The sequence below is a fragment of the Oryx dammah genome, unplaced genomic scaffold (genome assembly GCF_014754425.2).
Source record: "Oryx dammah isolate SB20612 unplaced genomic scaffold, SCBI_Odam_1.1 HiC_scaffold_2, whole genome shotgun sequence".
NCBI lineage: Eukaryota > Metazoa > Chordata > Mammalia > Artiodactyla > Bovidae > Oryx > Oryx dammah.
In genome coordinates this window covers 97,914,052-97,926,516 of record NW_024070186.1, presented here as the reverse complement: position 1 = coordinate 97,926,516, position 12,465 = coordinate 97,914,052, and the positions used below count along the sequence as shown (strand labels likewise).

The 12,465-nt window shown below is 37.8% G+C and overlaps 1 protein-coding gene across 3 annotated transcripts in view; it reads left to right on the top strand.

Moving 5' to 3' along the window:
• The window catches only part of GRAMD1C (GRAM domain containing 1C), a 98,324-nt gene that overhangs the window by 60,119 nt on the left and 25,740 nt on the right, over nt 1–12,465 (top strand). For all 3 annotated transcript variants that reach the window (XM_040224530.1, XM_040224523.1, XM_040224516.1), the window contains 3 exons: nt 1,077–1,195; nt 4,326–4,458; nt 8,462–8,621. In XM_040224530.1, the coding sequence (XP_040080464.1) occupies nt 1,152–1,195; nt 4,326–4,458; nt 8,462–8,621 (337 nt within the window). In that variant the 5' untranslated portion in view covers nt 1,077–1,151. The remainder of the gene's footprint in view (nt 1–1,076; nt 1,196–4,325; nt 4,459–8,461; nt 8,622–12,465) is intronic.

Genomic DNA, 12,465 nt, shown 5'->3' with positions numbered 1-12,465 from the left:
TCCTAAAGGAAATCAACCCTGAATATTCTTGAAAGGACTGATAGTACCTTGAAGCTGAAACTCCAATACTTTGGCCACCTGATGAGAAGAGCCAACTCATTGGAAAAGACCCTGATGCTGGGAAAGATTCAAGGCAGGAGGAGAAGGGGATAACAGGATGAGATGTCTGGATGGCATCACCGACTCAATGGACATGAGTTTGAGCAAACTCTGGGAGATGGTAAAGGACAGGGAAGCCTGGCATGTTGAGGTACATGGGGTTATAGAGACTCAGACGTGACTGAACGACTGAACAGCAACCAGTGATACTTATAAAGAAAGAACAGGCTGAACTTTATGAAAAATAAACAAAAATAAAGACTTCCCTGGTGCTCCAGTGATTATACTTCACCTTCTAGTGCAGCAGGTATGGGTTTGATACCTAGTTGGAAAGCTAAGATCCTACGTGCCTCACAGTCAAAAAACCAAAGCATTAAAACAGAAGCACTATTGTAACAAATTCAATAAATACTATAAAAATGGTCAACATTAAAAAAAAAAAACTTTAAATAAAAATAAAAAGGAAATATTCTAAACTCCAGACTTTTGCATTTTAGGAAAATATAATTTAAAATTTACTGATATATGAGGTTTCACATATAGTTAAAATATTCAGATACATTATAAATTAAGGGGAGGGGATTCTGAATTGATTGGAATTCTGAATGGTGATCCACCACCCTGGTACATTGGTTGGACTGCAAAATTTAAATTACAGATTAGTAATTGCCAGAAACTATGAACAAATTATTTTATAAAAAGAGGATTTTAAATATCTTGCCTCCCATTCACAGTAGTTATTATAGTACGCATTTAAAAATCATCTACCTATTTCCAGTATTAACTCTGTCAAATACATTCTGTTAACCTACTTTTTATGGATGCAGAAAACTGACATCTAGAAGGTCAAACAACTCCAAAGCCGTACACTAGTAACTGCACAGCTGGTTATTTTGATGTCAGAATTCATGTTTTGAATTACTGTGTTATAATTTGTTATGTTCCCAATGGTTAGGCTAATCTTTGTGTCATTCTAGAGCTTGACCAGACAGGAATTCTGGCAGCTGCTCCAGGAGAACAATGGCACTGAGCTAGGCTTAAATGCTGAAGAGATGGAGAACTTGTCCCTGTCGATTGAGGATACTGTGCAACCAAGGTACCACAAAATGTTTTGAAATGTCAAGATTTATCAATCTTTAGTCAAAGCAGAAGTATTTTAAACTATTAATTCAGGCTTTCTGTTTCACCTTGGGTGAAATTTGCCTCTTGCTTCTCTGTAGAGGAATGAGTGAAAGATGTGGACAGTGAATAGTTTGTTAACTAGTAAGGAAATACAGATCAGATGATGTAATTCTAAGTTTTTAACTGTCACCTAGGATTTGCATAAAGCATGGGGTTAGTAAACCTTTTAATTAAGGATATAGAGAAGTACTTACCAAGTACTTAGCTCATTTATTGTTTAGCCGCTCAGTCGTGTCCGACTCTTTGTGTCCCCGTGGACTACAGCATGCCAGGCTTCCCTGTCCTTCATTATCTCTCGGAGTTTGCTCAAACTCAGATCCACAGATTCAGTGATGTCATCCAACCATCTCATCCTCTGTCATCCCCTTCTCCTCCTGCCTTGAATCTTTCCCAGCATCAGGGTCTTTTCTAATGAGTTGGCTCTTCGCATCAGGTAGCCAAAGCATTGGAGCCTCAGCTTCAGCATCAGTCCTTCCAATGAATATCCAATGAATATTTCCTTTAGGATTGACTGATTTGATCTCCTTGCTGTCCAAGGGACTTTTAAGAGTCTTCTCCAACACCACAGTTCAAAAGCATCAATTCTTTGGCACTCAGCCTTCTTTATGGTTCAACTCTCACATCCATACATGACTACTGGAAAAACCATAGCTTTGACTAGATGGAATATGCCACCTAACATCCATGTAACAATAAAGTAAATCAGCTGGAAGATATTTTGAGGGTACAAAGATAATAGGACTTTCCCTCAGGGATACCCTAGGGTCATGCTGACTTGCAGTTGGCACTCAATAAATATTTGAATGCATTGATGAAAGAGCTTAGAGCACTATGAAAAATTCAAGTACTTTTAATAGAGGGCTGAAAATGATAAGGGCCAAAAAGAGCAATAGGTAATGTGGGAAAAATTCAGAGTAGAGACAGACTATTTTTGACTGATGGGAATTCACTTGGAAGAGTGGGCATTTTTATTAACCTGTCAAACAAAAGTGCATTTTGTCCAGTAGTAGTTGAGATCAAAGCAATACAAATAACTCAGGATAATACATGAAAATTCTGCAGGAAGCATTATGGTAAGTCAAAGGAGCCAGTCACAAAAGATCATATATTGTATGATTCCACCTATACTAAATGAAGTCCAGAATCAGTAAATCCATGCAGATAGAGAGTAGGTTAGTAGTTGCCAGGAACTGGGGGAGAGGAAGAATGGGAGTGACTGCTAATGGATATAGGATTTCCTTTGGGGTGATAAAAATGTTCTAAAATTAAAAAGTGGTGATGGCGGTAAACAACTGTATTATACACTTTAAACTGGGTGAATTTTATAGTACATGAATTAAAACTTAATGAAAAATTTGGTAAATTATTTATTTAAAAATTCTATAGCAAGTTAAGTCTTAAGATGGAAAGCTTTTGAAGTCTCCATGTATGTACATATCCAGATAGTCTTCTAGTTGTACTGATCCTATTTATATTGTGTCAGCTTAGCACTGATATTTTGCAGTCTTTTTTTTTTTTTTTAACATGGGTTACACATGTATATTAGTTTTCTGTAAAGCTCAGAATTTCCACTGGACTACTCTCCTTGTAAAGTTTACTAGCCTCTCTCAGGTACTGGAGTTGGGTAGAAAAGTAGTTGACATAATGCAGAGAACCTTGGATGGTGGTAAAGAAGATGTGGATTCTAGTCTTAACTTTACCACCTAGTAGCTGAGCAGACTCAGGCAAATCGCTTAGCCTTTCTGATCCTCAGTGTATTCATCTGTGAAAGGAGGCAGTTAAACTAGGTGATCTCCAAGGTCCCTGCCGACTTGAAGAGTTTCTAGTCTTTGAAGACAGAAAGAGTAAATATTTTGGATCTGCTGCTTTGTGCAGTGTAACACAGCGTAACATCCAGCTTTTCCTCAGGTGGCTGAGTGCTTTCTAAAAGAAGGTGTGGCAGGATCCTCGTTTGCTCTGCCACTCTTTTCCCGTTCTTCCAACCTCTGAGAGAAGTGTGTCTGCCTCACACCTTTCCAGACCTTTATTTCCTCTGCTCTTTCATCTTTTTTCTCTTCACTTTCAATCTTTTCTTCACTCTCCTTCCTCTTTTTTTATTTTTCCACAATCCACCTCCATCCTTAAAATCCCCAGCTACAGACACTCGGCTCGTGGTTTCGTCTTTAGGAGCCGTTTTTCCTGTTCCCTCAAGGTGCTACCATTCTATTGGCCGGGAGCAGACCTAAGTATTACTTGAGTGGAGTAGTATAGTGTAGACTCTTCTGGCTTTTCTGTTTCTTTCTCAGGATAACTTGGCTTCAGATGTCAGGCTACTACTTTATTTTAGAAGAGCTTTACATCTAAATACAGTAATGATCAAATAGTAATACTAATTGCTCAATAAAGTTGAGCACTGGAAATGAGATCCTTCTGTGCTCCTTTTATATTTCATACACTTTCCTTTTTTTGTTTTTCCCCTCCCTGAAAGAAGAAAAGCAAGTCCCAAGGCATTTATTTTAGTCTGTGTCCCTATGATCGTTTGATAAGTTTCTCCTTTAACCTTAGGAATTTTTGTTCTCAGGAATGAGGAGAGCATGGACTGATGGATGGGCTCTGTGCTCAGACATCAGGAGGTTCCCCTTCTCAGAGAGATGTGCTATCTCAGCTGGGACTGAATCTGAAGGGAGGGGATGAGATCTAAAACGGCCTCCTGGTGCCATCTGGCATCCAACTCAAACGTTTACCTTGACCCTTTTGAAGCATCTTCATTGTTCACAAGTAAAACTTAAACAAGCAGTGTTCAATGTATTAGTTGCTGTTATGGCCATTTGTACTTGGTTCATTTTTAAATGGTTTCTGAAGTTTGTAAAATCTTACATAAGCATATTTTATTTTCAGCAGTGAGATCAATTTGCATGGGAGTTACGAATATAACTTTGTTATAGGTGGAAGCTTATTTGTTGCTTTAAAAAAATTGTCTTCAAAATACTTTATAATAGAAAAGGACCTGGATTTATGTGTTCAGAAGTAACCTTGTTTATGTTTCTATGCTCTGTTTCTTACAGAAGTCCAGGAAGAAGCAGCCTGGATGACTGTGGGGAGAGAGATGAAAAATTATCCAAGTCAATCAGTTTTACCCGTGAATCAATTAGTCGGGTTTCAGAATCAGAGTCAATTGAAAGAAATTCACCAAAAGGGGTTGGTATATGATTCCCTTTTAAAATCTATCTGATATTACCATGTTTTCATCATAATGGAAGATCAAATAAAAATACAGTATACCAAATGTTTAAACACTTAAGATGTGAGGCTGCTCTTTTATTTTAGGGCAAGAATTTTAAGCCTTTAAGTAGCGGAGATTATATGGGAATAATATGTGTTTCTGTTCAGACCTGGATATGGTGCAGAGTTAAGCAGGCAGTTTCCTGAACATCAGTCTGTAAGAAGGATGTGTGCATGCTAAGTCGTTTCAGTTTTGTCTGACTCTCTGTGACCCTGTGGACTCCTGCCTGCTGGACTCCTCTGACCCTGGGATTCTCCAGGCAAGAGTACTGAAGTGGGTATTCTTCAGCCATGCCGTCCTCCGGGGGATCTTCCCGACCCAGGGATCAAACCCACATCTCCTGCAGCTCCTGCCTTGCGGGAATTCTTTCCTGCTGAGCCACTGGGGAAGCCCCTATCCATTTTTAAAAATAAATGAAGTGGAAAAATTCATAGCAGAATTGTTCTCAGAGTAGATAGTGTATATAATGGAAGGATCAGTTTTGAAGGGGAGCTGAGAACCCTGAGCACCATGCTCGAGTAACAACAAACGCTTGTTAAACGGACTACTAAATCGGGTGTACGTGCGAAGTTGCTTTGTCATGTCGCATTCTTTCCAACGCTGTGGACTGTAGCCCACCAGGCTCCCCTGTCCGTGGGATTCTCCAGGCAAGAAATGGGTTGCCATTTCCTTTAGGGGATCTTCCCAGAGATCAAACCCAGGTCTCTGACATCTCCTGCATTGGCAGGTGGGTTCTTTACCACTAGCACCACCTGGGAAGCCCACTGAATCAGACACGTCCAGTTAATTTTCATAGTTAGCCAGTTAGGCTTTCCCTGATAGCTCATTTGGTAAAGAATCCGCCTGCAATGCAGGAGACCCTGGTTCGATTCCTGGGTCGGGAAGATCCCTTGGAGAAGGGATAGGCTACCCACTCCAGTATTCTTGGGCTTCCCTTGTGGCTCAGCTGGTAAAGAATCCACCTGCAATGTTGTGGGCGACCTGGGTTCGATCCCTGGGTCAGGCAGTATTCTGGCCTGGAGAATTCCGGTATAGTCCATGGTGTTGCAAAGAGTCGGACACGACTGAGCGACTTGCACTTTAGCTAGTTAGTTTCTTCCTTTATTTTTTCAAGTATTATTATAAGCCTATCAATTTTTTAAAAAGTTTTGGTGAGTTTCTATCAATCAAAGTCATCATTATTATTACTTTTTATATTCAGATTGTCCCCTCTGCCAATGGGAGCCCCTTCAAGTTGGCTCCTCTGTCCTTTTGAAATAATCAATTATTTTTGACAGCTTCCTTTCTTTCTGGTACAATAATGTGTCCCAAGCACATTTTTTATATTTTCAGTCCCAGACTTAGTATCAGCTACTTGTCTAATGAGCCATAGATTTTAATGAAGGATGGCACTTAGAAACCACATTCTAAGTGATGAGAGTGTGCAGCTTTTGTTCTTCTGATTGGTGATGCAAATTTTGGGCCAGTGCTTAATTTCTTATTTTAAATCAAAGCATTGGCTTCAAACTCTACCTCTGCCACTTTCTAACTGTATGACCTTAAATAAATTAGTTACTTAACCTCTCTATGCCTTTCTTTTTTCAACAATAAGATGAGGACACTAATACCCCATTTGAGTTTTAATGTAAGGACTAAATTAATTAATATATGTGGAAGTACATTGACTAGTCCTTGACACGTATTAAGTATTCAATAACCATAATCTATTCTAGTTGAATGGAGAAGGAAATGGCAACCCACTCCAGTATTCTTGCCTGGAGAATCCCGTGGATGGTGAGCCTGGAGGGCTACAGTCCACAGGGTCACAAAGAGTCGGACATGACTGAAGCAACTATGGCACACATTATAGTTGAAGATGAATCTGTATGTGGCCATCAGTGGACTCCTTATACCTTCTCTCACGGAGCTCCCAGCATCTGTTGTGAATAAATGTTTGGGAAACATTGAAATAGATTATGTAAAAGGCCCACAAGTTTTCAGCTTGTTTCAGGCGACCATCATGCATCTATCTCAGTGTGATTTTGTGTTGTGGATTTCACGTAAAACTCATTCATCAAGAGATACTTAGGAACTTACTACTTGTGTAAGGGAGGTGATTCTGAATGCCAATCCCCTTGTATGCTTTCACTGAGAAGAACAAGCCACTGAGTTTGCGGGTTTAACAGAACAGGGAATCTCTTGCTGTCCCCTTATCCCTTTACACAAATCTGACTTTGAGGCTGGTTTTTCAGAACTATTAATATTAATATTCCTTGAGTCCTTTCTACAGCTTCTTTGACAATGTCTTCTGTACCTGTTCTCGAGATAGTTAATCTATTGGCCTTTCTAGTTTTGTTCCTAAAGGAAGTCATACTTTCTCTAAGAAAAAGAAATGGATGTAGAGGAGTAATTTAATGTTTTAAGTTTGATTATGCATTCACTGATGTTTAGGATAGACGTTTTCAGGTTATGGAATACACGTAATCTAGAAGTTTGGTCCCTTTTTGCCTTTTACATTCAAGAGGAGAAGTACAGTGAGATTCTCAGATATCAAATATCATGTCACTTTGTTTCATTTTTACTTCCAATAAGGTTGGTAATAACAAAAAGTTAGAAATAGAATTTTCTAAGAATAAGTTTTTGTTAAGTTATAAAATTAATAATCTCCAACAAAGTTGGTAGTAACAAAAAGTTAGAAATAGAATTTCCTAAGAATAAGTTTTTAATGTTACAAAATTAATAATCTCTTTAAAGATTCAGGAAACATAGAAAAGTATACAAAGAAATACAAATCATCTGGATGCTAACCATTCAAAAATAGCGATGTTGCTTTTCCTATAGGTATCTGTCCATGTTTGTTACAATAGGAATTAAATCTTAATTAAAACAGGAAATATGTGTGGAAACTTACTCTACTTAGCATCTATAGAGGTCCTAGGTCAGCTAATAAGCATCTTGCTTTGTAGTGTGGAACTCCTGAATAAATCGAGTCTTGATTTTAACAGTAATCTCTGATTGAAAAGTCAATCCTCTGACTTAGGATAGTGTAATACTTTAATAAATTGTGTCCTGGGTCCCAGCTGTTATTCTGCTTTCCTGGAGCTCCTCCTCCCTGGAGCTGCTTCTGTTGTTCAGGGCTGCCCTAAGATCTCACAGGGCAGGAGGTAGAATGATTATATGCTTTTGCTGTCTTTCATCTGCTTATACGCAGACAATGTAAGAAAGTACACTGCCATATGGTTTGTATTTTGTAAGCCTAATTACAATACTCTTCTACTTGACTACTACTAACATAGTAATAGCATTCATAGTTTAAGGCCTAATATTAAATTTATTACAGAAATTTCTTTATAATTTGATATATCTTTATTAAGCCATTTCCAGAAATAATGGATAGCAGTATATATTGAATATATTTTAATGTACAACCCCTTAGTCCCTTAATAGTAAATCCAACTGTATTCTTATGGATTTGCTTTAATCTTTCTCTTTTAATCTACTGTCCCTCTCTGTACTCTGATGTGACTTTTATATCTCTGTTTTCTTTCTTTCCCTTTTCCCTTTAGTTACTGGTCTTGAGAGATGGGTGAGTTCTCTTCCTTGAGTTGATGGGGCAGGTATTGCCTGGGGAAACTAATTGGGTTTGACTCCTTTCCTTGCACACCCCAAAGAACTGACCACTCCATTATTTTTGTCCTTTTTCCCCTTTCCCTTCGACTTAAGTGATCTACATGTTGTTAACTGTCTGTGAGTTCTTCTTTATGATGTTCTTCATAAATGTATGGTTCATTAGTATATAAGAAGATGACTTTGGGATGATCTATATTATCTATCAATATTTTATGGACCAAATGTAATATAAACATAACAAGCAAAGCTCTCAAAGAGCAGCATTTCAAACTGTGTTTATTATTAAAGAGCTCATTGTTTGCCTTTTAGGGGTTAGGGAAAGAGGAACCCCAAAATGAGAAACAGATCAAAAGTCCTTCACTAACTTCAGAATGGAGGTTAAGTAGACGGTCATCAAAATCACTGGACTTGAATAAAAATGAGTATCTTTCTCTGGACAAAAGCAGCACTTCAGATTCTGTCGATGAAGGTAAAGACTGTCTTATAAATTTTAAGTAAAATTTCAGTTATGTCTTTTAATGTTTACTTTTGTATTAAGTGTGTGCAGATTGAGAATTGTTTTTTGTACCAAATACAGTCTCACTGTATAAAGAATCAAAAAAGGATGGAAGTTAATAAGAAACAGGGGAAAGGGGTTGCTAAATCTAAGCCATCACCACTTTTCAGAAGCCTGAAATTTGAAGATCTTCATCACATTTAGCCTATATTACCCCATGCATTGAGTCAGTGGAAATGAAGCAGTAGTAATGGAAAAGCAACTTTTTTTCCCTTTTTACCCATGACTCATTTGCATCTTAACCTCACTCACATGTTTATCTCCTTCCCCTGCCTCCTCCCCTTCTGGCAACCAGCCGTTTGTTCTCTGTATCTGTGGCTCTGTCTGTTATGTTTCTTCATTGTTCTGATTTTTAGATTCCATATATAAGTGGAATCATACAATATATGTCTTTCTTTGTCTGGTTTATTTCACTAAGCATAATATCCTATAGGTCCATCTGTGCCAGAAATGGCAAGATTTCATCCTTTTTTATGGATGAGTAATATTCCATTTTGGGCTTCCCTTTACCACAGATGGCTCAGTGGTAGAGAATCCACCTGCAATGTAGAAGATGTGGGTTCTATCCCTGGGTTTGGAAGATCCCCTGGAGAAGGAAATGGCAACCCACTCCAGTATTCTTGCCTGGAAAACCTCATGGGCAGAGGAACCTAGTGGGCTACATACAGTCCAGGGGGTCACAAAAGAGTCAGACACGACTTAGCAACTAAACAACAACAATATTCCATTGTATATATGTATACCACATCATCTTTATCCCTTCTATCTGTTGATACACACTTAGGTTGCTTCCATATCTTTGCTATTGTAATAATGCTGCAGTGAACATACTGGGGTACATATCTCTTTTTGAATTAGTGTTTTCATTTTTATCAGATAAATACCTAGGAAAGTGCCTAGGAGTGAAATTACTGGATTTTATGGTAGTTCTATTTTTTAATTTTTTGAGGAACTTATCTAATAGTTTCCATAGTGACTGCACCAGTTTACATTCCCACCAGCAGTGTACTAAGCTTCCCTTTTCTCCACATTCTCACCAATACTTGTTATTTGCTGTCTTCTTGGTAATAGCCATTCTGATGGTGTGAGATGGTACCTCATTGTGCTTTTGATTTGTATTTCCCCGATGATTAATGATGCTGAGCATCTTTTCATGTGCCTGTTGGCCATCTGTATGTCTTCTTTGAAAAAATGTCTATTCAGGTCCTCTGCTCATTTCCTTTTTTAATCAGGTAATTTTCAGTCGTTGAGTTGTATGAGTCCTTTGTATATTTTGGATATTAACCCCTTATCAGATATATAATTTGCAAATATCTTCTGACATTCAGTAGGCAGCCTTTACATTTTGATTATAATCTCCTTCACTGTGCAAAAGCTTTTTAGTTTGATTTGCTTATTTTTGCTTTTATTTACCTTGCTAGAAGAGACAAAAAATACTGCTAAGAAAGATGTCAAAGAATGTACTTGCTTATGTTTTATTCTAGAAGTTTTATGGTTTCAGATCTTACATTTAAGTCTAATACAGTTTGAGTTTTAAAAAATCATAATGAAAATCTGCATGGTGTAATGCTATAAATTTTACTACTTTCTTTAACCACAAAAAGGGAGGGAAAGAGAGAGATTTCAAAAGTAGTTGTTGTTCAGTCGCTTAGTCATATCCAACTCTTTGCGACCCTGTGTACTGAAGCACGCCAGGCTTCCCTGTCCTTCACCATCTCCTGGAGCTTGCTCAAACTCATGTCCATTGAGTCAGTGATGTCATCCAACCATCTCATCCTCTGTCATCCCCTTCTCCTCCTGCCTTCAATCTTTCTCAGCATCAGGGTCTTTTCTAATGAGTTGGCTCTTTGCATCAGGTGGCCAAAGTACTGGAGCTTCAGCTTCAATATCAGTCCTTCTAATGAATATTCAGGGTTGATTTCTTTTAGGATGGACTGGTTTGATCTCCTTGCAGTCCAAGGGACTCTCAAGAATCTTCTCCAATACCACAGTTCAAAAGCATCAATTCTTTGGCATACAGCTTTCTTTATGGTTCAACTCTCACATCCATACATGACTACTGGAAAAACCATAGCTTTGACTAGATGGACCTTTGTTGGCAAAGTAATCTCTCTGCTTTTTAATATGCTATCTAAGTTTGTCATAGCTTTTGTTCCAAGGAGTAAGTGTCTTTTAATTTCATGGCTGCATTCACCATCTGCAGTGATTTTGGAGCCCAAGAAAATAAAATCTGTCACTATTTCCATTGTTTCCCCCTCTATTTGCCATGAAGTGATGGGAATGGATGCCTTGATCTTCATTTTTTGAATGTAGAAAATACAGTAAAAACAAAAATCAGTTGCTTAAGGGAAACTGTAGAGCAAATCATGTTCTCTTTACTTTCTTTAAGTTATAACCAATAACCTGGGGCTTGTCGTGCTTATCAAGTCATGAAATTTCAAGGTCACTTCAAGGAGTTTTCTTTTCTTTTAGCTGTAAGATTACTAACATTGAAGTCAGTGAAGTGAGGAGACAATAGGAAGGGTAGGGTACTGGCTGACTACTTTCAAATTTCAGGAAGCAGAGTAATCCCAGTGGAGTTTTGCTATACCTTCTTTTGTACCAGTATGTTGTATTACTATTCCTACCAGAGTGTTGGTGATGGGGACATTGTTGTGGTTTGGATCTGTCTGACATGACTGTATTTGCTAGTCCACTTACTGTTCAGCTTAGACCTGGTTTGGAAACCCCTGAAGGTTGTTTACTAAATCCATGAAAACCAAAGTTAAATCCACGTCAAATCTAAATCAAATCCAGTTCAAATCTAAAATCAAATCCAGATCCGAAACCAAACCAAATCCATGAAAACCAAATCCAAATCAGGTTCGACCTTGGCTTGGAAACACTGAAGTATCTTTGGTGAAAACTAAATCTACACTCTTAAAAACATAAGTAAAAATAAACAGGTTCTTAAAAATTAGAATGTATCAAGAAGACAGTTGTATTCTTTTGAAAAGATCAATGAGAGGAAGTTTTTTAAAAGGATCAAGCCCCAGGAATGACTAGACTCTCTTAGTGTCCTTACCATTTGTGCCTGGGAAATTCCATGGATGGAGGAGCCTGGCAGGCTACAGTCCATGGGGTTCCAAAAGAGTTGGACATGACCTAGCAACTAAACAACAACAGCATGTAGCTGTGTGAGTTAGTTATCCCTGCCTGGCCAAGCCTCTCCTGTAGGAAGATCTGCTCTGGCACCCAGTGGACAGACACATAAGTGACACCAAAATGAGGATTTTTTTTTGTTTGTTTTTGCTCCAGAATATATTTTGAAAACTTTTACACTGATACTAAAGACAGGCAAAGACACTACAAGAAAATTACAAATATCCTTTACAAATATTGACATAGAAATCCTGAACAAAATACGAGCAAACCAAAGCAGTACATTAAAAGGATTATACACTATGACCAAGTGGGATTTATTCCTGGAATTTGAGAATGGGTCAACAGACAAGAATTAATCAATGTGATTTGTCACCTTAATAGAATGAAGGAAAAAAAAAATAATCATTTTATTGCATCATCTCAATTGATGCAATAAAAGAACCAAATGAGGATTTTTTTTCTTTTTCTTTCTCATCTGCTCTTTTATAAGAATGATCCTTTAAAAAAAAAATCCTCATTCAGTTCCCATACAATTCACATTAATGATAAGTCACCTAAAGAGTAACATTAAAACTCATATAAACTGTGTCTTTATCTACAAATAAAGAAAGAA